Source organism: Chroicocephalus ridibundus, chromosome 3 (genome assembly GCF_963924245.1).
Source record: "Chroicocephalus ridibundus chromosome 3, bChrRid1.1, whole genome shotgun sequence".
Taxonomy (NCBI): Eukaryota; Metazoa; Chordata; class Aves; order Charadriiformes; family Laridae; genus Chroicocephalus; species Chroicocephalus ridibundus.
The window spans coordinates 4170514-4196874 of NC_086286.1; the positions used below are offsets into that span (position 1 = coordinate 4170514).

The 26361-nt window shown below is 40.2% G+C and overlaps 1 protein-coding gene across 10 annotated transcripts in view; it reads left to right on the forward strand.

The window, feature by feature from the left end:
• Positions 1-26361, forward strand: part of PLCB4 (phospholipase C beta 4) — a 206016-nt gene that overhangs the window by 110638 nt on the left and 69017 nt on the right. For all 10 annotated transcript variants that reach the window (XM_063331252.1, XM_063331250.1, XM_063331253.1 and 7 more), the window contains 9 exons: positions 2132-2232; positions 5816-5896; positions 6202-6261; positions 7573-7716; positions 17058-17137; positions 17702-17755; positions 23136-23217; positions 24352-24452; positions 25070-25127. In XM_063331252.1, the coding sequence (XP_063187322.1) occupies positions 2149-2232; positions 5816-5896; positions 6202-6261; positions 7573-7716; positions 17058-17137; positions 17702-17755; positions 23136-23217; positions 24352-24452; positions 25070-25127 (744 nt within the window). In that variant the 5' untranslated portion in view covers positions 2132-2148. The remainder of the gene's footprint in view (positions 1-2131; positions 2233-5815; positions 5897-6201; positions 6262-7572; positions 7717-17057; positions 17138-17701; positions 17756-23135; positions 23218-24351; positions 24453-25069; positions 25128-26361) is intronic.

Here is a 26361-nt window from a genome sequence, read left to right on the forward strand (position 1 = left end):
TGGAAGAGACCCTAAAATTCTAGGGTGTATTTAAAAAAAAAAAAAAAAAATCCAATGATTTGGCACATTCCCTGAAAGGGCGTCAAAACATCTCATGGTCCTCATGAAGAATTACAGAGTGGTGAGAGCCAAGCGCACGGGGCTGGCAAAAAGAAAAGGGGGTTTTTGATAAGACACTAAATGTAGCTGATGGCTTCTGGGCCCTAGTTCCTTGTCCTCTATTTTGTTCAAAGCACCTCTTTATCGGGGGAAAAAAAAAAGTACAGATGAGTGATCTTAAGTACTGTTTAGCCTCTTTTTTTTTTAATTGGAGAGCACAAATAAGTTATTTTGAGTTTTCTTCCCATTTTCAACAAAAGCAAACACTTGATGGTGATACATATGTAACTGTCAAATTGTATTTTTTACAGTTATGGAGGATGAACTAATTTTCTTATTCCCAAGGCTTTGGAAACATGTTATTATGTATTTTTGATATTCCTGTATCAATGACCAAAAGACGGGCAGCATCAAAATGTATTTTGCCTTTTTTTTAGTAGTAAGGATGGGGATTTTTCGGTAGAAAACTATCAAAAGTAACTGTTTTTAAAGACAGTGTTTGACAGCCTTTTAACAGTATCCTCTGAGTTCTTTTGTTGTTCTTTTTCTTGTTAAAACATTTTTATTTGAATGAGAACAAGACAGAGAAGGAGGATACTACAAAATTCTTAATTTATTTTTAAACACTTGCATCTATTCTGGGTTTAAAGTTCAGTTAAAGTAGACGTTTCTGTCTGAGAACGTTGTGGAAGCATTGTTACCTAATTGGTAATATTTTAGTCTGCTGTTCCGAGTTTTGGCATACGCAAACACTACAAAGATGGCTTGCGTAGCATAGATTACACAGACGGGCATGTTCTCCCTGCAATTTTATGTATGCGTTTTATCCTTCTCACTTAAGACAAACTTTGCTTGGGCTGGGCGCCTGCGTTGTAACGGAGTAAGAACCGCGCTGGTTCTGCCGCTAGACGTGGTCAATGGGAGATGAAGGTTGTCAGAGGAGGGCTAGGACAAGCGGAGGAGGCAAGGCCATGGCCACCTGTGAGACAGGCAGTAGCGTGTGGGCTCCGATGATGGTGACCGCGTGCGTGCCCTGTTCATCCTCAATATACCATTTCACAGAATCGTTCACTGCCATCTGGGAGTCAGTCTTACCTTGCTGCTGCCAAGTGTATTCCCTCTCGCGCAAGACTTTCTGGTCCAGCGTATAAAGGAATAACCAAGATGCTGTGTGTCCTGGGTGGCATTAGTAAGCAGGAGCAACGCAGATGCACTTTAGTTCAGATAAAATCAACTTCGGTGCTTCAGAGTACGTGTTTGGGACATTTTCTGGTGTAAAGCAGTATAACCTATAAGGCACCGAGGTATTGGAAAGGATACTGAATAATTTGATAGTCTTTATTGTAAGGTCCGTATGTTATGGCTTCTGTATTATATTCTAAATTAAGTTTTTTTCACACTCCTAAACTTGCAGAAATGCACAGTACTACTAGCTATTCTTTTTTAATAGCCTATATCCCTAAATAGGTTTTTTTCTCCCTATGAATTTTGACGTATATATTATCCATGTCTTGAGTTATGTATAAAATAGCACTGAAAATACCCAGGGCTTTGTTTAATATAAATGGATTTTGGCATACAAAACACGGAGGAAAAGTATGGCTTGTCTACGTAGTATGCAATTTAGAATATTAATAAAATCTGTCTGTGTAGGATCTGATGTTTTCCTGCAAAAAAAGAAGCACTTGTGTATATTACAGGTTGTAGTAGCCTGTGTTACCCAGGGCTGCAGTAATCCCAGCCTCATTACGCTCTAGAAGTGATGTGACAGGTATTTAAAGTAAAGCAATGTTATAGTGCAAGCACTTTTTCAAATGACTAAGTTCAGACACACGTTTTACAAGTATTTTTCATTTGAAAGTTATGAAACAAAAATAGTTTTATGAGGAAGACTCTTGCCTTGGAAATGCATTGTGACTTTTTAATACTTCTGTGCGAAAGAAAAAGCTAAAAGTCACTTTTTGCCTGCTTAGACTTTGAAATAGTCCATTAAAAGACAGTAATTGAACTCTGCTTTTTCATTCCATTTCAGGTTTTTCTTCTGTAATCATGGCAAAACCTTATGAATTCAACTGGCAGAAGCCAGTTCCCTCTTTTATGCAAGACGGAGCTGTGTTTGACAGATACGAAGAGGTAAGAGGCCAGTTGCATTCCATTTGTTGTTCTCTTCTAAATATGTAGATGTTACAGAATATTTCCTGTTTTGCTTTCATTGTACACAAATAAACTTTCAAATAACTCCAGAAATGTGTGTGGGGAGGAAATACCAATACACACTATTGCTATACAGATTTTTGCTTCTAAAAGAAATAACTTTAAAATATATTTAATCCCTCTGATTTGAAATAAGCCCCGAGCAAGAGAAAGGGGAGATTTGGATCAAAATAACTGTAATGTGCATAAAGCTCTCATGTTTGCAGATCCATAAAGCACATCACTGAACAAAGTGCATCCTTCCATTTTTTGTATATCGTATCAAATGGGGAGGGGGGGAATGTGTCATCTTTTAATACGTAAACTGAGGACCTGCAGCTCACAAAGGAAAATAAGAGAACACAAAACATTTATATTCTGATTCAAGTACATCATTTGAGATCTGGAGTGGTTTGTTCTCCTTCATAAAATCAGCCTGTGCTCTATCTGAAATATGATTACTGTGATGCCACTTTCAGCTGGGCTTTAATCCAAATCTATTAAAGGAATGCAAAACCGGACATTTTATACAGACAGCCGAAATAAAGTGCTGGGACGTTCACCTCATACTCAGCACTGATATGCCTGTGAGAATAACTTTATTGGGGTCTATTTCTAATCTTATTTGGACAAGAAACCTCTAAAAATTGAAGGTATCTCAGTAAGTGCCTTCAGGGATATTAGTATTTTCCTCTTTTGAAATATAAGTAAAAGGTATTTTTTATCAGGAGGACTGCCAAGGTGGGAATAGTTGTTTTACCTGGTGTTTTCAGTTTTGGGGACAGATAAACTAAGAAGATACTAGTGGACATTGAATTCCTTAGAAAGGGAGTTCATAAAAGCTTTATTTTTCTGCAGCAAATACTGTTCCAGAAACATGAAAAGGCTTTCACTTAGGTAACCAACTGTATATTTTATCAGCAATTTTACAGGAATCATCAAGGGCTGTAAAAAAAAAAAAAAGCAGTGACTGAGAAGTTAAAACCTGTAGCCTGTGAACAGTGAGCACTTGATGGTGTGGCTCTTTGATATGATCAGATTTATGATAAACATAGGCTGTTACTTAGTTGTGTTGTGTCAGTAACTAGATAGCCTACCCAAGAGAGAGACCATTGGTTTTTAGGCGTGCTATGAAAACGTAGCAAGATTCAATCCTTATACTATAGGGCTTGCAGTTTTCAAGAAAAATGTTTCAGATCTAGGCTTCTAATTTTCATGGAAATTCTGTGCTTAATTCCCCACCCTAACAGAAAGGTCGTGTTGGGGAAAAGAAAAACCGTAAGTGACCTAAGGTCATACAGCAGGTCCGCGCAGAACTGGGGCTCGGGGAATCCCAGTACAGGGCCTGGGTGACCAAACAGCTCTAGTACCGCATGAGAGGTCTTTTATGTGCCCAAGTTTCATTGAGTGGCTAGAAAAATCTGGGTCATCGTCACGTGGAGCAGCGTCTTGATCCATCTTTTGCCGACAGATGGGTCCCTTAACCAGAAGGATTACAAAATTATGGAAATATATTTTGAGCCAAGCGTTATCAAGTTTGCTGAAAAGTCTGAGTCTAGTACAGGGTTATCTCAGCAAAATATGGGAAATAAAAAGCAGACATGATTAGGAATCTTACTGGTCATGCCGCATCTACGTGGACTGATGGCAGGTGCTTTTTTTTTTTTTTAACAAGTAAGAAGACAAATTGCAGAAAAAGTAATTTGATGAATGGAATCAAGGCTAGGGTGGAACATCAGCATGAGTGCGGTTTACATAGACACTTTTGTGAAAACAACATTTTTGGTGTATGGAGACCTTTTTGATGTATGGGGACACAATAAATGACAAAAAAACTGCCTGCCTCTTATTGTGTGAGTAATCTTTCGGGGAAATGCAAGAGACGCTAATTTTGATTGGTAACTAGCTGCATTTTTGCATGAAACAGGTTCCAAAGGCTGTAAAACTAGTAAATCTGAGGTGTCTGGCAACAAGTAGGTTTCATGAGGGATGAGTGCTAGGGTGAAGGCAGGAAAATAGAAGTGATGGTGGAGAAAGGTGGGCGCAGTGGTGCATGCTGGAAATTCATGCCTCCTGGGGTTGGCTCAGGCTGAGCTGCAGCAACTTTATACTTTCTTTTTTAGCTCCCCTGCCTGTAAAATTAACATAGTTGTTTGCTACTTTGATGGAAACCTGCAGTCTGTCAGTCCTTAAAACCTGTAAATCTTGTTTAAGGACCTAAAATGTTGTCCAGAAGTGGTAGACACCATTCAATAATTAACGTGTCTGGGGAAGAGGAGCAATTACCCCAAACCCAAAGTATCCCAGTTGGGTGTGCCCATCTAGGAGGGCTCAAGGACGTTACCCAACTGTGGATCCGTGAACTTGCTTGCTTTCATGCCCAGTGTCCGGTTAGGGTAAGACCTGACTGGAATGTAACCATTCCTTAGCCCACACGATGCCCTTGTTTCCACGGCAGAGTCCAAAAAAGCACCTGTGGCTGCCCCACCGTGTCCTTCATCCTGGGTCGGGCTGGGGGCCTGCCCCAGAGTAACGCAGTGAGAGCAAACTGTCCTGGATACGCTTCCTAACTTTAAAGCATGCTCCACGCATTGAGGGCATTGGAGTTTTTACCTGGTTTTGTTACCCGAATTCAGATTGTCCTGTATGCAAGACCTTTTGCTCTGAAAACAGCTGTGTAAATTCACGTGCATGGGAGAGGACGCCGCATTTCAGAAACACAGAACAAAGCCGTGATCTCTGAAACCCTAAGCAGTGCTGTAGCCTGCACACATACTTGGTTTGCAGTTAAAGGAAGTCGGAAAGTTCTGGTTCCTTTTTTTCTTTAAAAAGGGAATGATTCTGCACAGTGTTATCCTGCATTTTACCTTAATTTATGGTGCATTAATTGAGCCTAGAGGTGTGTGGAGGAAATTTCATTTTTAATTCAGCTAATCTGATTTTTTTGGCCTTGTCTAGTCTCTTTGGTATGCCGTTCTTTCTTGATTTCTCTACAGATCAATATCCTTCAAACTTTCCTTGCCAGATGCTCTGGCTACAAAATGCTCGCAGCACGCATATTGTCACAGTCTAACAGAAGAGTGCTTCCCAAATTCTGAGTGTTAAAATGAAATGTGGTGATTTGATCGTGAAGGCAGTATTGGCACATGACGTATTTTTAACCTTTACGTAGTTTGAAGCATTTAATTTTCAATAATTTTTTGAAGTTCCATTTCATTGAAGTTTTTGATTAGGTAAGCATCACTGCTTTTATTAAACAAAACGGATCTTCATAGTTGCAAAAAAGTAGGAAAATATTAATTAAGTGCATCTTAATGTCTCAAATGGCAGCAAAAAGACAAATCATTAAAAATCATCATTTTTTAAAAGCCTGCCTCCCTGGTTTCTGATTGCCTTGGGAATAGCAAATTCTCCAGGAAGGTATTTGGGGAGAAGTGTAACAATCTTTTATTTTTGAACAATAAATAAATTTATAACATTTGTCAAACTGACTAAAATAATGGTTGTATTATCTTTTCTATAGGAATCTTTTGTCTTTGAAAGCAACTGTCTCTTCCAAGTGGATGAATTTGGCTTTTTTCTGAGCTGGAAAAGTGAAGGAAAGGTATGTTACAATTATGTCAGGAACATATATTAGATAGTTTTGCACTTGGTTTATATTCTGGCTAGTTTCTAAAAATCTAAAATACTGTCTTAGTTTATTTACAAAAGTAGCCTTAGTCCTAGTCTTCTAGAATTGACAGAAGTGAAGTATTTAAGAGGGGATTAACGGATATAAAAGGGAAATATACTGTTTAGTGTTAATTAATAGTGTTTGCAAATAAGATTCATTGTTTAGTTTTGCTGCAATTCCTGGTGGCACCATGCGTCAACAGGCCTTTGAACTTGTACCTTTTTTTGCCGTTTCAGGAAGGACAGGTATTAGAATGCTCCCTGATCAACAGTGTTCGTTTTGGAGCTGTACCAAAGGTACTTTAGTTTATACTTTGCATTTAAACAAAGAATACTTAAACTGAAGGTGAAATGCAGGATGAAGTTCACTTCTTCAAAAAATACGAGCAACACAGCTTTTCTTTCGCAATCATGGTCTAAAATTTTAAGTTTTGAAGTCATTCGGTGTGATTGCAGTGGTAAGGTTCTGTCATCTGGTCTTTCTGATGTAGTAGAGTCCTCAGCTTTCAGCACGCGGTGGAAGCTGAACAGATATTAAGAGTACGTATCAGGAGTTTTATTTTATAGCAATGTTTTGTGATATTTGTTTTAGTTAGGGATCTGGAATAAAATGATTCATATTCCAAATTTTGTTCCTATCTATTTAAAGCTTGCTGTATCTTCTTCCTTCATTGATATAAAATGTAGGAAGTTTTGTTTGTCTGTCCCTCTTTATACAGTTAGATGGTCAGAGAAGCCAGCTGGTCACTGTCTGCCATTTTTGAAGGATACCAACAGAAGTACTAGCTAGGAGTTCTGGAGAAACCCAAAACTTTGGAAATATTTTCAGCGGCACTCTTCAGAAGGAACACGTAGAATTTTCTGAAGTGAATTGCGGGCCTCCCTCCTCCAGGACTTTAGTTTAAAAGATTTGTTGTGAAGCAAGATAGCTGTTAACACCTCTGCATTTCCACTTCCACATGTTCAGTGTTTCTGTGTTAACTGTAGATGATTATCTCTTAGTAGTTCTCTTGAGAATCCATAGACTAAAACCTTTCCCCCGTAGAGAGGGGACATGAGAAGTGGTGTTGCAGACAACCCCATGCTCCATGTGCCGACAGCCATACCAATATGCTTCACACTTCGCCTCTGTCTTTCCATAGGTCAGTTGCTCTTTATGCCCGTTAAATCTATAGCCCTTGGCCCTCAGCAGGGATACCAGCTTGCACAATGTGTCATTAAGAAACAGCCAAAAAGCCACGCAGATCCTAACTCTCAGTAACTATGGATTTAACTCGATTGGAATAATTTACTTAGAGATTAATACTGTTCCTCTACTTCCAGTCCTTGGAGTGATTAATTTTTCTTTTGCGTGATGAAAATATATGTAGTTTCTAATTTAACTTTCTAAAATATATTTAAAATTTACTTCTGAGTTCTCACAATCACGCTCCGGATTGTTAGAATATATTGGCTTTCAGGTTTACACACAGTAGTTTGAAGTGAGAGTACTCATTTAAGATGATTGGCAAAGGTTAACGTATACGAAGCTGGAAACGCATCTTTACCGTAGTGCATTGCATAACAAAAGTCTTGCAAATGTAACAAATTATTTGTTCTGTTTAACAGGATCCCAAAATACTAACTGCACTTGAGGCTGTTGGAAAATCAGAGAATGAGTTGGAAGGACGGATAGTGTGTGTTTGCAGTGGCACAGATCTGGTGAACATCAGCTTCACTTTCATGGTAGCGGAAAACACAGAAGTAGCCAAGGTATTTCGCAATTAAACAGTGTGGGAGTTAAAAAAAAAAAAAAAAAAGGAGGAGAGCTCCTCGGCAGTACTCAATTGTTTTTCCTGAGTAAGTCAGCCTGCTTGGCTGCCTGGAATACCCGTTTTAATGTCTGCTGCCACGGTCTACAAAAGGACAGCAAACATCCATTTGGAGTGTTCTGTATCGTGTCTGTGTGCCATGGTGAAAGGAAATAGTTACTTTATCAGCCTCTGCGTGCGTGGCGATTTATCAGAAGTAGACACTGAGACCATTAAACATCGGGCATGGCATTCCCTCAGCTGTTCCGTACCTCTGCGTGAGGCTTGCGCAGCAGACTGTGTGGTGGTTGCGCAGTGGATCAGTAACGCGCAGGGATGCTGCGGGGAAGTGCAATTACTTTCATTTTCCCGGTGGGTGGAGCTCAGCCCTCCAAAATTTTGTTCAGCGACGACCTAATTGTATTGTGTGGTTCGTAGTATTTGAAAAGTCAAAAACCGGAAAGAAAATTCTCTACAGTTCAAGGGGATTCCAGTTTACTCAGGTTCTTTTCAGTTTCCCGTTGACATGGAACAGTCTTAAGAAAACAATGGTGCTTTTTTACACGTCATCTTTCCTGAGAGCTTAAGATTGCAGTTCGCAATGCAAGTTCTGTGGCTCCACCAAGGCCTGGTACTCGATCCATCTGCTGTAAACTGCTCTGAGAAACTTGATCCAGAGTGCTGATAGGATGCTACTAGCTTAGATCCAGGGATTCAAGGGATTTTAAAAGAACACATCTTTTGCTTTTCTTTTCTGATTATGTGTGCTTAGGGTGTATTACAATCTGTTTTGCCTGTGAGATAAGTGCCGAATAGTGCTCAGTAACACACACCTGCTAAATCCCCTCCTTTAAAACTGATATCTGTTTGCTGAATGCAGCATCACGAAGTCCCTTGGCAGACCTGGTTGATTTTTTCATCGCTTTGGATCCATACGTCTTTAAACGATGGCAGTACTGAGTAAACTCCGTGATAGGAGAAGTACTTGTGTAACTTACCTGGATACACTAAATTGATTTTACTGTGTGCGTTTTCAGCAGGTTTTCAGGGAAATAATGTGCCACAGTTATGTTTTGAAAACATTTAAGAAGCAAAGAAAAAGAGATGCTGGCAGCATTCACTTTTATACTTAACCCAACAGTGTCTCTGATTTATTCTGGGGGGAAAAAAAATTTGGAGTTAAGTTTTTTTAGCCACCTTAAATCTCAGTAAATTGTATTAGACTAACTGGTTTGTGAGGAGTATGTTGGCCAGTTACATAGACCGTCAAAACAGGTGAGCCAATTATACTGTCTAAAAGACCTACTGCTTCATTAACCGCCAAGATGCTTACCGAAAATGGTGCGTAATAGTGCAGTCAGCTTGTGGGTAGGCTCTGAGAGGCCCATAAGTGTTGAGAGTCCTGCATTTGGGAATCTTTCCAACAAAATGTATATCCAGAACTTGTCGACAGTGGTGATCCACCTGATCTGGTAAGCTTGAGGCACAAGGGAGAGGGTAAAGCAGATCAAGCCAAAACCAACGTAGAGCTGCTTAATTTGTACCTAAAGCTGTGCTTTCACTAGGGATATGGGCGTCTGGGAAGTCATGTGGCCTTTCGTATTTGGTGAGTACCTCAACTTGCTACTATAATTCTGTGCCAAAATAAATTTTTCTAGGAGTAATCTGCACATATAAAGCTTTTCCTGCTTAATTCTTCCTGTTTTGTTCATAAGAAGACATCTTTCTTCTGGGACCTGGTAAATCTCCTCTAGAAGGAGTGAGGCTTTACGTGGCCTTCAGTAGCTATGCAGCTACTACTGCAGTTTCAAATAGGTCTTGATTTAATCCACATTCAATAGTAAGCCCCCCTTGTGAAGTGACAGAGGCAAGAGTTTGGAGAAGGGGCAATGGTTTTAGCTTAAGCAGCACAGATATGTCTAAGTGACTCATCTGTAGTGGTTTCTGCCGTTTCCCCCCACCATTGCCATGGGGAAGGCAAGCATTACTTGCCGTAGATCTTTTGGCCCTTCCGCAGATAAACCAAGTTCAGGGCTGGTCAGCACCTGATTGGGATACTTCAAAACGAGGGAATTTGGTGACAGATCCAAATACAAAAGCCCAGAACCCTTCTTACATGGTGACAGAAAGAGGTCAAAAGGGTATTCTGCTTCTGTAGATAATACAATTGGACAAGAAGTACTTGTTACTCACTGAAGGCTGGATTGTAGGTGGGACTGAGTAACCATGACAAAGAAGAAAATGAATGCAAGTTCCTGGCTTCCTCAGGCTACCCATGTACGGAGTGGTGTCAGTGGGAAGCAGATTCGGCCAGGTGGATAGGACAGGGTGGCAAGGGGGGGACAGTCCCTAAGGGCAGTGGTGGACTCTCCCCTCCAGGCAGAGCTTGTCACAGGCTGTCCGTTGTGATCTGTCACTGTCTCTGCACTGGGACAGCCCCACGTTCCTCTGCCTCTTGTGGCGATGTGCTCAGCAGGTCTGGCCAAGTCATCACTGAGCTCCAAGTATAGCTATTCCAACAACAAGAGTGTGTTTATTATCTCTCCGCTTGTCTCCAAGCTCCAGCTCTGGTATTTACATTCTATCTACTTAAATTTTATTGGTGTTTTCAGCTGAAAAATTGGTTTTCATTTCCACTCTGTTTAAACAAAACAACCACAAAATAGGGTTTACTCTGTCTCTGATTGCAAGCAGCTGTCATGGTCCGCTCCTAAAGCACCTCCACTGTGATAGCAGAGAGTGCCTGTAAAAGGGAGAATTTAAAATTTAGTTTTTGGAATCCAGATTAAATCAGGTTATATAAATTACTGTGAGCTAAAATTAAAACACACACATTAGAGGTGTGAGCATATGTGTATATTTTTCTTTTTTGCTTCCAAGATGGACTTTCTGTGACCTAGTAATCTGATAATCTGCTTTCCTCAATCTAGGACGTTTGAAAAGGCCAGCGAGTGTTTGGGGGCGAATCTCCTTAGTGCAGAAGCGATGTGGTGCTGATGTGAGGCCTTAGCGCATGGCATGTAGGCTGCCTATCCAAAGTTGGCGTAAGGCCAGTAAAGCTGTTGTAGTTCGGCAACCCAAAACTTGGACTTCTTGTCGTCTTTGCTCATCCGCTTTGGCAATGCGTTAAGGAGTTTAACTTAAAAGATTAACCTAAGTCAAGTCAGCTCTTTTTACATTCTTTAATATTACTGCAAATTTACCAGGGGTAAATATGTCCTGACAGTTGTTCTTTCCCAGGTCCAGCTGTGTTGTTGGGAAGGTCCATCTCTCCACCTCATAGATGCTGCTCTTCTGCCAGGAAGTACTGTTCCCACTGGCAGAGGACTTTATGTGAACACTCCTAATTCACTTCATGGAAGAGCCGTAGCGTTAAGCTCATGTCACCTGTTTAGTGGTGAAGTTCACACCAGTGTTTAAGATAACTTGGCTCTGGGAAGTGCTGATGCACACGATTCCTCTGGCAGTAGGTAGGGATGGAAGCAGCCACAGGGGAGGCAGGGTGAGAAGGAGAGTGGAGTAACCTTTTACACTGGCAAAGCTGCATTTGGTAGAAAATAGATATTTTCTACAGGTGTATTACTCACCGAGTGAATCACACGTTGATGGCTAACCTGTGAGACACCAGAATGAACAGCACGCGCTGCAATGCTTTGTTGCTCATATGCTAACAAACAACATAAAGGTAAAACACAAGCTTTATCATACAGCTAATCATATTACGGTGTTGAAGATGACTGCAGTTGGAAGCATTTCATTTTGGCATTCTTAAACTTCTCAGCTTTTCAGTTGGAATAGTATTCTTCATTTTTAAATTGATTTCAGTTTGTTTAAAATGGTTAAACGGACTACCATGTTTTTGGTAAGATGAAGCACTTCAGGCTGATCATTTTTGTTGCTACTCTACTCTATGGCTCTTTTTGACTTTCTAAAAAGTTCTGATTTAGTTGACCCTGACTTTTTTCCGTGAACCAAGCTGTTAATTATTTGCACATATCATATTGCTGGGAGGGCAACTGGAAAGTAGAAGATTCCCACAGGAATATCCCGAAGTCACATTACAGAAAAGTTCTGTTTTCCCATAGCTTTGGTTTGTTTTGATGTTTCAAAGCAAAACTTTCCAAGAAATCTGCAGAACATCCTTGAACAGAACTCTAAAAGTCTACTGCCGTTCTCTGTGTCCCATTATGTTAGTATATGGCTTATGTCTGATAGCCTATGTAATAAGCGTTTCTGAACTATGACTGTCTTAAATATGAGTGCTGCTTACATGTTCAGTTAGCCCTGTGCCAAGTATGTAATACCATGTTCTCTAGAGAAGCCTTCATATCCTAGCCAGCCTGTACTTAAGCGTCTGATTTCCTTGTGCTTGCTTTTCTGCTTTTTCGTGTTCTTTCTTGGCTCTGCCACTTGGAGTTATCTGTAAATTGAAAGCTTCAGCCCTGGTTCTCTGAAGCCAGGAGGTTGATTTCACCGTGTAAAGCTCCACTGTGTTTATCTTCATACACAAAAGCAGCCAAAGTGGGTTTTCCAGACGCTTTCAGAGTAGGCCCCTCCAATGCTGGAAAAGTCGTTCTGGGGTGGAAAGCTCTGTTGAAGGGTCTGGACGCATCAGGCAATTCCAAATACAGAGTGTTTGTGTGAGCCTCAGCTTTCCTGATTAAATACTTGAAAGTAGGAAGAGTCCCGTTTAGCTTCGTAGCAGAATTTTCACAGCAATATCCTGCAAGTCTGTGGTGCAGTTGGTCAGGTAGGGGATAGGTTTGACACCATCACTAGTCTAGTCTCCGTGCTTTTGCTGTCTTACGTTAGAGGTATGGTGATTTTCATAAAACAGGAATGACTTCTGAAACTTCTGTGTTGAGAAAAGAGGGACATCTACTGGTCACAGCATTGCTGATGGAGGGCAAAGTACCAGGGAATCCTGCCAGGCCGTGTCTGTCTTGGTAAGAATTGGGAAACATGGTTCTGTTCTCTGTGGGTTTCCTGACCCTTCAAGCTATCAAGCCCCTGGCTCTGACAGGCAGTCACAGGCACTGAATATCAAAATCAGAGGGCAGTGCCTCCTTGCCGCCCCAGCCTTCCTGATGTTTGAATTAAGTAGAGTGCAGCTGTGGAGGTACTGGAAGAAGTATCTTCGCTGAAAAAGTGAAGGTAAAATCATCTCAAGAGGTTTGGATAATACTGACTTCATCTATAAATAAGCCACGGGTGACCTTGTCTAGAATTTCAGGAGCTGTAGGTTACAGTGATTTTTAGCCTTTCGTAATTTTTTGCCCTTTTTAACGTTTCTAAATGAAAGGCTGATGCCCTGCCACTGTTGCCTGTGTTTCACTGATGAACCCCTAGCTAACACGGGGTCACTAAGTGCCTCAGAAGCATTTGAGTACCACAGCAAAAGCTGAGAGCGCGCTTTTTTGATCACTTTTTCTTGCACCTTCTCCTTATAAAGATATTTGACAACGTTGAATCCTGTTAGAGGAAAAACATCGCAGTCTGCTTATTCCAGCCTGCAGTGTACTTAGATTTTGGCCTCTTGTGTCAGCCAAAGGGTCTGTGTTTAAGGAGTGCTTGTCTTTGGTTTTGTTTCTTTTCATGGTTGTTGTTTCTCTAGGATTAGATAGCAGAGCCCAGGTTCCTCTTTTATATGAATCTGGAATAATTCTTGGTATATAGAGAGCCATTCAGGAGTTACATTGACAGGTTAAAGGTACTGAGCCAAATTTTGGAATTCGGAAAATATTTATGACTAGCATCAGTAAGAATCAAACGTATACTGTATTTCTATCAAAAACATTTTGTAATTCTACTTTCTGTAAAACCCAAGCGAAGTGTTTCCTATCCTACCTCGTTTCAGAATGTCATCTTGTCATAGGATTTTCTTTCTTTAAAGAGGTAGCGATTTGGAAATGCTGAGCACAAAAGAAGAGAACTGAGGATCTTTATCCCTGTTGATTTACGTAGGGTTTTCCTTTCACGGGTTGACTTCACACGGGTCTTTCAGCTTCATCTGTGAAATAAGGAGTGCTGTCATAACATACAAGCAAGGCTGCTGCTCTATTCTTCCTAGCGTGTTAGCTGAGAAAAATCTGAGCTCTTCTTTCATCCCTCCCACAAGGACATCAGACAAGCGTACATTTAATCTGGGAATGGTTTCTTGTCAGGAAAGCAATATATTGCCAGCTTGATATTTGTCGGAGTATTCAGGCTTTGGATATTTTGTGAATATCTGTGCTCTGGACCACAATGCCGTAAAAGTGGTTGTGAAGATAGCTGTTATTCGGAGACTCCTCTGGCTCAGAAGGACAAAGAGTTGAAATGTGTTGCACTCAGCCTGTATATCTACATATTTATGTATATCTATGTATATCATATATCTATGGATGAGGACATTTTTTCATCTTACGTCATTTTGCTTCTATGTTGACAATCCAGAAGCATTTTTTTTTTTCCCCCAGCTCTGTTATTCCTATTTAATTTGGGGCCAGCTGGTAACTGTGGGGAATGTCTGATGAAACGCCCCAGAAGCTACTTTAGCCCCAAACTGAAGTCCAAGCAGCCAGATGCTACATTGTAGTGCAGCTGTGTGGGGTGGAACAGAGAGGCAAATGCGCCTCTCGAACAGCCACGCGTTGCCCAGGGCACATCATGCCAATGGAAAGCTGATTCATAGACGGACAGGGACTCTTTGGCTACCCTCTTCCTCGATGCCAGCAGAGACGTGATGCTTTTGTGGTTTATCAGTGTTTGGCTATAGTTCTGTGCTCTTTTGGTGTAAGAGAATGCAGTTCCTGATTTGGCATCTCTGTCGGGAAAGGGCATTATCATTGAAAAAAGAGTAGGGAGCCCCCTAAAGTGGGAATCGTCAGGACAATTCCTGCAAAGAAATTACTTGGTAAATGGTTAGTATATTGATTTCTCTCTATGCTTGTTTCGGTTCTAGCAGTGTTCCTTCTTGGCAGCTCTTCTTGACGTACGGAAGTAGCTTCAGAACTGAGTGCTGGGTAACCTTACTTTTAAATGCCAGATTTTGTTATATCTGGTGTAGCTGCAGTCCGTTGCCTTCAAATCAGAATGGATCTCTGTGTGTTTTATTTCCTATTGAAATGGTGGCATTGCCAATACTGCACGAATCTTGCTTTTTAGCAGAAAAAAAAAAAGGGGGGAGTTTTGAAAGATTGAAGCTTGTTCACAACATGCATTTTGCATGATTCAGTTTTGCAAGGGTTCTTTGTTTGCGTATGCCAGTTTACTTTATGGGTCAGTGTTGAAAGGTTGAGTAGCTTTTAAGGGACTGCAGACTAATCCAGATCATACAAGGATAAATTTTTGCATAGCTGTAACAGTGTTAATGCAGCAGTAGTGTTACATTTTACTGCTAAAAAAACCAAACCAAAACAAAAAAACGACCAAACAAAAAAACCCAAACAAAACCAGGACAAAACACAAGCCCAAACCAACTACAGAAAATACCCCCACAAACATAGATAGCTGATAATAGTTGAATTTTGAAAGTTCTAGGAGACTGAAATGAGACTTGTTTGGGCATTTATCCTGAAATTATCACAAGCGCTACTCCTGTATCATCTTAGGTGAGGGAACATTTGTAGGGAAAGATGAGTGTTCCCTAAGTCTGTCAGTGGCTTCCCATTATATCAGTTCTAATAAATAATATTATCTCTTCCCATTAACCTTGCTTTCTTTGTATCCCTAGACTGTAAGTCCATACTTACGACTACTGAGTCATCTTATTCGTGCAGTTGGGAACAGAGAAATGGGAGGGCAGAGTGTTACTGGTGGGTTGTTTTCAAGCACAAAAACACATCAGAGAACCCCCCAAATGCTAGGTTGTCTCGTAAGTCAGGCTTCTGTTTTCAACTGATTCTCAGATATATCACTTATTCTATTTCTATGCATATTTTATGCGGTACTTCTTAACAGGGATAATTTGAAAAGGAATATTGAAATATTAATAAATGTCCTAATAAATGGCTACTTCTCCTAAAGGAAAACAGATTTATGTGGTCCATTTTTAAGGGAGTCTGATTAAAAATTTCTTGTTTGTGATGCGCATGTGATGCATCATGAGTACAAGGGTCTGCTTAAGTGTGTTTATCTGCTGAATTGACACCTTGGACCTTGGTTTAGCCCATGGGGATTTACTGCCTGCGGTTTACAATGTGCCATTTTCCGAAGACATTAGTATTCCTCCTGTATAAATGATGACTTTTTTCATCTGTTTTGCAGATGTACAGCACTCATTCATGAAAAGAAAAATATACTCATCTGCATCTATTTATAAGTGTCAAATTCTGGATCCTGCCCAAGTCAGTTCAAGCTGCATGCACAGAATTTGGCCGGAAGCAAGAAGCTTCTTTATTCATAAGGTTAACATTAAGCAGTGGACCAAATCCCGTCTCGGTTCCACCAGTGTGAATTATCTGTTGAGTAATCCTAGTATTACAATGGCATAATTGAGATCGATCTTGGCTTGCGGTGCTGTCATTTTTTTTTCTCTTCCTATAGCTTTATCCTGCCAGGGTTCTTGCTGAAATCGATGAGTGCTGAAATCGGCCTAATCCCTAAGCTTCTCCTGTACAGCACTGCAAAGTCTAGGTACAAGCTACAGTAGAAAAATATATCCATAAAAAGGAATTACATAAGGAAAGTGCTGTAATGCTGCTCTTGGCTGAAAGTCATCCCAATGATTGCTGGAATGTTTTGCTTTTTAAGGATGAAAGCCAGAAAGCAAGCAGGACTTGAATACGTAACGGGGTGTTAGATTAGGTCAGTGTCACAGAACAACTGTTGTGCCTCCCTGTGGTTTGCTCTAGCTTATTAGTGTTCTGTTTCATTCCTTTTCTGAAACTGGACCAGTTAAATATGTCATCACGTATTGTATAATGTTGCTTAGTAATAGTTAATATTGCCAGACGCAGCTGAAAGGGAGGCATATGTTTATACAGGCTATAAATAGAAGACCTAATAAATCAATCAATGACCCGCTTGCCTTTGCTGGCAATAAACTGTTTTAATAGCAGCGCTGATGCTACATGTAGTACTTGGAAGAACGGAAAGCACAATCACTTTGTTTAGTGAAGGGTGAGATAGTAACGGCTAAAATGCGCCTAGACTTGCCCGTGGTGTTACAGGCTGTCAAGTGGGCAGTTTTTTTCCTCAGCGCGGATTATTGACATTATCCATACCTGCAAGGAAGAAGAGCCTTCCCCCAAGACAAACTTTGCTACTTTTTCTCTCTTCTGTTTTTCTAATTTGGTGTTTCTGTGTTTTCATGTTTTTCAGCAATGGGTAGAAGGGCTTGGATCCATCATACATAACTTCAGAGCTAACAATGTCAGTCCAATGACATGTCTCAAGAAACAGTAAGTTACTTTCTTTCCTCCCCTTTCTCCTTTATTTTTCTGTCCTCGTATTTTCCTACTTGGAATTAAAAAAAAAAAAAAAATTTTGTTTTTCATAGTTCAACATTTGCAATCACAAAACAGCGTAACAAAGAAAATGGTGTTATATTAGTTTAGGATTTATCTTGCACTGTGGCCAGAAGAGGTCTCAAGTCTATATCTGACACATGCCCATGAGAAATTATAAGAGAATTTATAACTGTTCATTTGATTTATTGATATTGTATGTTTTAATTTTTGTCTGGGTTCTTCTTTCATTGATGCATATGCAAACAAAACCCCCTGAGTCTTTATTGTCTTCGCACTCATGTTAATTGACGTACTGATTCTTTTGGGATGCTTTTGGCCTTCACAGTTAAAGAAGTGCTCTGCCTCAAGCACTAAAAGATTACAGAAAAATGTTTTTATTACAGAACAATTATTTGTTTGTACTCATTTCCCAGTCATAGCAATAATCTTAATCTAAATATAAGTATCCAAATTTTAATAAATAGTATTTTAAAAATATTTCATTCTGAATTTCAGCTGGATGAAGCTGGCCTTTCTAACAAACACAAATGGGAAAATCCCAGTTCGGAGGTAAGCACAATTGGGAATTCAGGTTTTTATCAAGTACTGGTTGTAGAATGTTAATAAAATTCTGTGGCTTAATAATGAAATAGACTATATGTTGTATTACTAATGCATATGTAAAAATAAGTACAGAACTAGGCATACTTAGCTGAGTGCCATACCTCCTTGGTAAGCTAGGCAGGACTTTTTATCAGCCTAGGGATTTTTTTTCTTAGGCCATTGGGATGAAGGTATGAGTGCTTGGAGTTGTTTTCAAAGTCACTTAGAGCTAAGACCATCAGTTTTCTCAGCCTAAAACTCCTCAGACTCTGGAATTGGTTTTTCGGTTGTAAAACTTCATTAAATACTTAGCAAAAGAACCATAAAAATTTGCAAGCTGGTTGAGTACAGAACAAAAAGGTATGTTTTAAAATGTAGTTCCTTGTAAAAAAGACAGATGTATTTCTGCCACAAATACTTTGCTTTTATAGGAACCCCCAGGATAATAGTTGGTTTTCTCCACGTGGTAAATGAATTGTTGGGTTAGCTGTTGTCAGTAACAGAAAAGCTAGAACAGTGTATTTGTTTCTGTACAGGTATTAACTACTTCAAGTGACTGAGTTTCAGTCTGCTCTGGCTAGGCGGTAATTCGCCCCCCTTCGGCTCTAGAAATTAATTCCTGCTGCCACATTTTGCTTCTTTCCTCTTCATGAGTGTATGAAAAGCACGCTTTTGGGACATGCTGGTTTTTTCATAAATAGAAACTCACAGAAGGGAGCAGGAAGGAGGGCTTTGTAAGATAAGCCTCACAGAACATTTTTTTTTCAAGGGAGAGAGGATTTTGCATCTATAGAATCTGCAAAAAGACAAAGGGCCTGCCATGCTGCCTTCCAGGTTTCTGTGGTGTCGTGACTCAAGTGACACCTCGGCAGCGTTAAGGCTGCTTTCAACTGCCACGTTACCAAGCCCCTGCTTGTTTCTCAAACTTGAACTAAACTGCCACAAGGCACCTTCCGTGCAGGAGTCCCATGAGGAATATCAACTGAGGGGTGAAGGTGAGGGGACAATACTTCAGGGGAAATTCATGTTCAGGATTGTAGAGCTTTATGCCTGTGTTTAAACATAGAGCTTTATTCCTCAGTATGAATTTACAGTGCATTAGCTTCTCTGAAACCGGTCCTGCCGCGAAATATTTTACTTTGCATTTAGTGAGGCATAAATTCTCCCCGTTGTGCTACTGCACACTGATTTGTGTGTGCAGACAAGCCCGCGTATTGCTGAAGAGAGTCCAGTCCACAGTGTGTTAAATCTTCCTGCCGGATCTGCAGTTTTGATTTTAGAGGACTTAAATGGTCTCTTAAGGTCGAATCATTTTTCTTAAAAATGTTTCCAGTTCCAAGAGTTTGTTTTTTCAAATTTCCACTATTTACAGGTTGACACAAATCGGTCTTTAGCAGCTTAATTTATTGCAAAAGTAGTTTACAGTGTAAATTTGTAAGGGATGTACTGTTCCATGCTGTGCAGAGGGAAGCTGAAGCTTCTTTACATCTGAATGCTCCAAGGAATGCACTCTGTTGGTGTGGGTGAAATGTGGCAACTTTTGGGGGCGCGTCTGGGAAGCACGGTGTCACTTGCTGAAAGGATGAGGAGAGAGGCCAGGGGAAAAAAATCAGTCTGCTCTGCAGACCTACGTTGGAAAAGTGTGAGTCAGAGCCCTGATGGAGGACGGTAAAACCATGAGGTTAGCCTGATCCAGCAACCGCTCCTTATCATCAAGCCGGCGGGACACAGGCACCCAGGTGTCTCAGCACTGGGCAGCCTCGGATGTGGGGGACATCCTTGCTTCTCTCCGCTCCCACAAACACTTAGTGCAGAGAAGGAGCGTGGAGGGAGAAAAGAGGGAGCAGAAGGAGGTGGATGCTTAAGGAGAAGCACATGGGGCTGAGGAAGGCAAGCCAGGAAGTGCTGGGAAATGCGGGCAGAGTGGCTCTGCTGTGCAAAGTGCGCCAAGTTTACCCAAGCCTCCCCTCAGTAACTCTTTCCACTGGTGCTTCCCCTTCAACTGACCTCCAGATTGCTATGGTCAGCCCTTCCCATGTACCTGTTTTTAAATACAGCCGTATCTAGTCAGCCTGCTTTGTCAAACCTCCACCTCCTGCAGCCTGGGGACTCCTGTAGCAATTGCTGTAGCTCTGGCATACAGATAGGAAGGTTATTCTCTCTGAAACACAATACCCAGCAAATCTGTTAAGCTATAGGAATGCATATCACAAGACCACCTGTATTTCATTTTTACACAGAAGTGCAGGAAAACACTGAGGTGGGGGTAGGGGGGGGAATCTCACCTGGGAAATCAGAGCTCCTTGCATCTCTTCTCACGTTTAAGACAGATTTTTGCAGCTGGCACATGGCCGCAGGGAACGATGAGCCTTGAGAAGGTGAAACTCCTTAGGCTGTCAGTGGTAAATGGCATAAATATTCCTAACTCCTCGTTAGTACAGGTTGGGGGTTGCAGAGTCTTGAAGATTCCTCTCAACTACTTTTGGATTTTAATGTACCCTGGGGCGTATATCTATTACGATCAACCTACTGTGTTTGGGAGAGAAGAAATTCTGGCAGTTAGTGTGAAAACCTTAGGAGAGCACCAGATTTGTCTTCTGGGCTTTAATAAATTCTAGCAGTCTGAGTCAAGAACTACATCTACAGATCTTACAAGGACAGGGCATTTGGTAAGGTATTTGGTATTTTCAGGTATTAATGCTCCTGTAAATGATGACTAAAATGGTCAGCATTTCTTAAAAAAAACTGCTTCTGCAGCTTTCTGTTGGCAGAAGATGGATTTTCTACATGTGCAAGTTGCACCTGTTCAAGCTAGAGCGTGTTTAGAAATCAACTTTGCTCAATCTATGCTTATCCCTTGTATAACGACATTTAAAAGGATTTAAGCTAATTTAGCTTCTAACTATGAAAATAAATATAAAAAAGAAAAAGCGAAATTGTGATAAACGAGGCTTAAATCTATTTTACAGTAGTTTAAGTTAATTTGAAAATACACTTTTTTAGTAAACATGTTTTGTATCGATTACTCTAGAGTGCCTGGAAGAAATCTGTTTTAATACTTAGATGACGATTAGAAATCGTAGATTTTTACATGATTTCTTGTACAGTGTAGGCAGTGGTACCTCCAGTTCTAGCCACACCAATAAATTCAGTGGAGCCATGAGACACGATTGCCATGAGACAGTTGATGTGTTGGTGTGACTTTTGAAGTCATGGTTGGAAAGTGGTGAAGGTCTGAAGTAACCAAGTCATTTAATCCATCAACAAGCACGGTAGATTCATACCCCTCAGTCCCGTATTTGGGAAGTGTTTTAAATCCCGATGAGGAAGCACATTGACATGTTACCATAAAAAGCCCAAATCACCATAGAACACAAGGAGTAAAACACCTGTAGGTATCTCTCAACCAGTAACTTGCACCTCAAATAGCCCAGTTTTCTTCCAAGGCATACACCAAGGTGAACGTGAATCTGCTAGGATGAAACCTCTTCTGATAGAGGGAAAAATAGTTTTATTTACAGTATCCTTAGCAAAAAGGAAGTGCCATGCTGTATTTTTACGATCTTTTTTGATTCATGCAATCCGTTCTAGGCTGCTGCTCTCATTACAAATTACTGCTATGTTTGCTGTCATCTTTGGTGAAATAAAAAAGAGTTTGGCATCAAAAATAAGTTCCCTGCAGCCATGGAATCTCGGCTCACAGTTTGTGATTAATTACTTATGCCAATATTACACGTTTTACATGACATTTATTATTGGGGCCCGATTCATTAGAACAGGCATAAGAGTTTTTTACAGGGCTGGAGACGGGTTGTAAATTGTAGAGCTAACATTACTCTGTATTTGAGAATTAGTAGAAAAATAGATGCCTGAGGCTTTTTTTAAGAAACAAGTGCCTAAAGTTAAACTCAGTATATATTTTAGGGAAAACATCTCAGTATTTATCAGCTTTGGAAAATCAAATAACGTTTAGGTGCCTAAATAGGGACATAGAAATCTAACTGTGGTAAGAACCCAGTAAAAAAAAAAAAAAATTGGCCAAGATTTGTTAAAATATTTAAAATATTATTATATCATTTAGGTCTTTAGCTTCTTGATCTTAATTTTATTAGTATGAAAATATTTACATAGGCGGTTTGGAGTGTTTTGGAGAGTAAAACAACTGTGAATTGCTATGGCAACAAATAACAGCAACAGTTTGTTTCACATCCTTCACCATGTGAAATTATTTAGTATGCATGAGATTAGCAAAGTCTCGGCAAATGTTTGTCTCGCTTGATGATAAAAAGCCTGATATTCTTATCGGGCAACTATAGAGTCCTGCCCAACATACAGCTTTTCGTAGCATTAGAAATAGATATTGGATACAGACTTCAGTTTTTCTTTCCAGATTGAGACACCAAAATCAAGGGGTTGTGGGACACATCATTTTAGCTTAGGCCCTAAGCAGAAGGAAACAGAGCGGTCAAGTTTGGATCGACTTTTCCAGAGTTAGAAGTTACTCAAACTTGTCTCGAATGGAAACAGAAATAGACCAGAGGCTCTCACATGAATCGTACCAAACAGCTAAGCTTAATTGGATTTATTTGATTTTGAGTGAAACCAGTGTGTCGGTCTCCTGCGTGGTGAAATCACTCCTGTTTTGCGTTAAGTTAACCAGTTTGTTGGAAATATTGGAGTGGCAGCTGAGACCTGCGTGAGTGAGTTGTGCATAGTATGTCGAGAACGGGGATATTCGTGAGGGGAGGGAGCATTCCCGGGGAGGAGAGAGCACCGCAGCTGGTGAGGGAGCAGGAATGAGATTTGACAAGCACGTGGGAGTCTCTTGCTACCAGAGACTGCTTGAAAAGGAAAGAGGAAGGCAGCTGCCCTTGGAAGCGGTTCATGCCTACCTCGTGGATGACCTGGAGGCATAGGTTAGTGCTCGGAAAGGACGGGAAGTCACCACAAGCAGGAATGGCTGGAGACACCAGTCTCCTCACTTGTAGAATCTGCTACTTTTTAAACACAGTCATTTATCTATGCATAGAGTTGAAAAAAAGCCGACAGAATAATGCTTTGCACGGCTCTGTGTCCCAGTATATTAGAAAAAAAAAAAAAAACCCTCTTTTGTTCTTTTGGAAGTCCATTATTTTGATATATTATCTCGTGGATAGCTTGCAGGCAGAGCACTGCTGCTTGGTGAAGCTTAGAGCACTTTTTCAACTGCACTATTACTTGGAAGATGCTTACGTTCATCAGTTGAAGCCCGAGGAAAATGTTGGCAGTAAAAGCAAGAGAGAGAGGAGTGATTGTTTAAAGTGACTAACGTTTCTCCTTCCCCCCCCCCCCACTCTTTTTGTTTTAGCATTACCAGAACCTTTGCATCAGGGAAAACGGAAAAAGTGATCTTTCAGGCGCTTAAGGAATTAGGTCTTCCCAGTGGAAAGGTATTTAGTAGTTTTGAATTAACTGTTTTGTATACTAATAAACTGATGAATCATTAACATTTGTAGCTGTGATCTAAGTCATCTGCATCACACAAACACGTGCCTATTGTTCATGAGTAACTTATTAATCGCTGTAGGTTGTTTACTAAAACCAAAATGTCATTAAATCTGTACGACATAGTGGTCCGTAAACCTCTTGGGTGAGGCTTCCCTTCTTTTCTGTAACAGATTACCTTTTATTCGTTTATGCAAAGAATACGCACATAATACCTTTTTGTTGTTGTTGCATGCTGACCTCTCATTTGCATTTCCTGGACTCCTCCTGCTCTTTGCTCCTTCCCTTGGAGAACCTCCGTCCTGCTCTGTCCCACTCATGGCAGGAGCCCCTACCAGCAGCCCTCAGGAGGTGACAGCAGGTTACAGTCGCAGCTGGATTTCTAACGTCACTCCCTGCCCAGTCTCCTTTGTTTTTTTTGTTTTGGAGGCTCCAGCCCTTGGTTCTTGACCGGACTGCAACCTGGTGAGGGGCAGCCCTGCAGGCTCGGCAGCTTGCTCTCTCCAGCCCGGGAGAGTGGGTGTAAAAAGACATGAATCCCCCAGAAAGACATAATCCCCTCCGTGGCAGTGCCTGGCATCTGAGATGACATTTTTCCTGCAGTTCTCATCTTGTTCAGAGGAGGACACGATACTGAACGTGTCAGCCATGCGTTCCCTCCCTCGTGGAAGTTTTACACACCGTGTATTAGAGCTGCTTTGGTTTTTAGAACTACTGCACCAAACCTGTGACTTCTTCTGCACGGTCCTCGGCTTCAGTATAAATATGCTGAAGTTTGTGCACTATTTTGGACTTTTGGGGTGGTTTTTTTAAGCTTCAGAAGAAAATTAAAGACTGTTTTCCAGTTTTGTGTTTATCCAGAATTGTTACTGTGAGGCCAGAATATAAGCACATCAAACAAATCTATGATAAAGATGAATTGAGAACTGTTTTCAGAAAATACAAAAGAAACTAAGTGTATACTAGGTAAAGAGCTAAAACAGTTCTCGGTTGCTTTTTCTGGTATAAGATATGGTCTTGGGAAAAGAGGATATAAGCTCTCTTTTGCTGGATAAATGTACCTTTGCATTTTGTTGCAGAATGATGAAATTGAGCCTGCGGCATTTACTTACGAGAAATTTTATGAGCTCACCCAAAAGATATGTCCGCGAACGGATATAGAGGACCTCTTTAAGAAGATGTAAGTTCAAATTTAATATAGTCTTGCCTTAAACTCATTTTGTTGTATTTTTAGTCCGTATCTAATAGTGACAGAACACTGTAAAGACTATCTAACCTGGAATCCTAGTAGCATCAGCAGTATTTTAAGACAAACTCAGGTCTATGTTTTTCCCCTTCCTTCCCTCTCGGATTGTTAATGTAAAAGTTCACTCTGTATTTTAGAGCAACTTTTACATGAGCTAGAGGAAGCACCTGGAACTTTTTTTTTGTTTTGCATTGGCTTTACTAACTACTGTAATTTTAACTTGCTCCTCGAGGTGATTAACACAGTATGTGAACTAATTAAATTAAATCAGAAATTTGAAGGTTAAAAAGTTTCTTCACTCAGTTTAATCTCAGCGGGAGGACTTACATGTTGTTTTATGAAGTAATGTTTGTTATAGGAAGTACGGGAGATACACTGTGCCGAGCATAGCCAGTTAGTATGTTTTCTGTGACTGTTAATTTTGAGATGATAGAGCTACCTGAGGTAGAAAAGTAGGTGGTTTTAAAAGTGTCAGCAATGTCAACATGTAAATCATACCTACTGTAGCATCGTATATGAAAACTTACATTCTCTAATAAATTTCTTTTCAGCAATGGAGACAAAACTGATTATTTAACGGTAGACCAATTAGTGAGCTTTCTAAATGAAGTAAGCTTTTTCATACATTAACTACCATACAAGTCTGTCTGCAGTGGCTTGCTTCTTCCAATCTTTCCATTGCATGAATCATGCCATTATTTGCTGTGCTTTTGATCCGCTGATCTTTCCATTATGGTAACATCCAGGTGCAAAAATCAGCTCCAACCTTGTGTGTTGTGCTTTCTACATGTTGGCTTTGCAGATTGCATCTGTTGATTACTTGCTGGTGTGTTATGTTGTGTGTTGTGTATGTTTTTTACGTTTTACACTGTACATTCAATGCAGTTTCAGCTAAAATACGTCCAGTATTTTATTATGGACAATTACTTTACCTGTAGGCCACGGCTAAATATATTTGCTGATCCTTCTGAATAATAGAAAAAATGAAGCAGGCTTTTATAAACAGTGGTTTGATTCTTCTCAACAGTATTATTTCAGCCTATTACAAATATAAGAGCTAAGAGGATATTTTAAGAGCTTGTATATGATTTTTAAAATACTATGTGTGCAGAATAAGAGGAAATATTTTTATTCTGTATTTCCAGAATACGGTTGTTGGCAAGAGTATTTAGTATTTCTTAAAAACATCATGAGAGCGTGAAGTAGTTCAATAAACAGTGTAGGATTGTTTTTTTCTATTCCTAAAACACATTAAGTTATAGAAGACAGACTCATTTGGAATTGCAACAATAAATGCACTATGTAGATTTGACAAGAACATACACATGGAAAAAGTGGCACATCCTTCTTGCTTTTGTACCAGTAGATTCTTGTCATCTGGAACATGGATAGCTGTTTGATCTTTTAGGGACTGGGTGCATTACCAAAAAGCCCTCCATCTAAAATTATTTTACTAGTTATAAATCTATTTTATACATTTTTATGTATACGTACTTATTTATATATCTGATACTGCTATACGAAGATTCAAGCGGTCAGTTCCCCATATATCAAATTTACAATAAAAATTTCTTCTTTCAGTAGCGAACGCATGCCTTACTCTTCACCAAACCTGAATTACGTGTAGAAAGAATATTCAAAAATAAAAGATAGTGAGAAGGTTAACAGCTTCAGAGCTAGTGGTTACATACTTGGGGCCTTAGTTTGGATCCACTTAGTTCTCTCTATTAGAAAATTGGAGAACGTGCTTAATCTTACTGCTGTGAGATGGGTTTTGTCACAGCTGTTTACAAAGTTCAGTGCCTAAACGTTTGCGGGACTGGGGTCATAGCTAAGGCGTGTC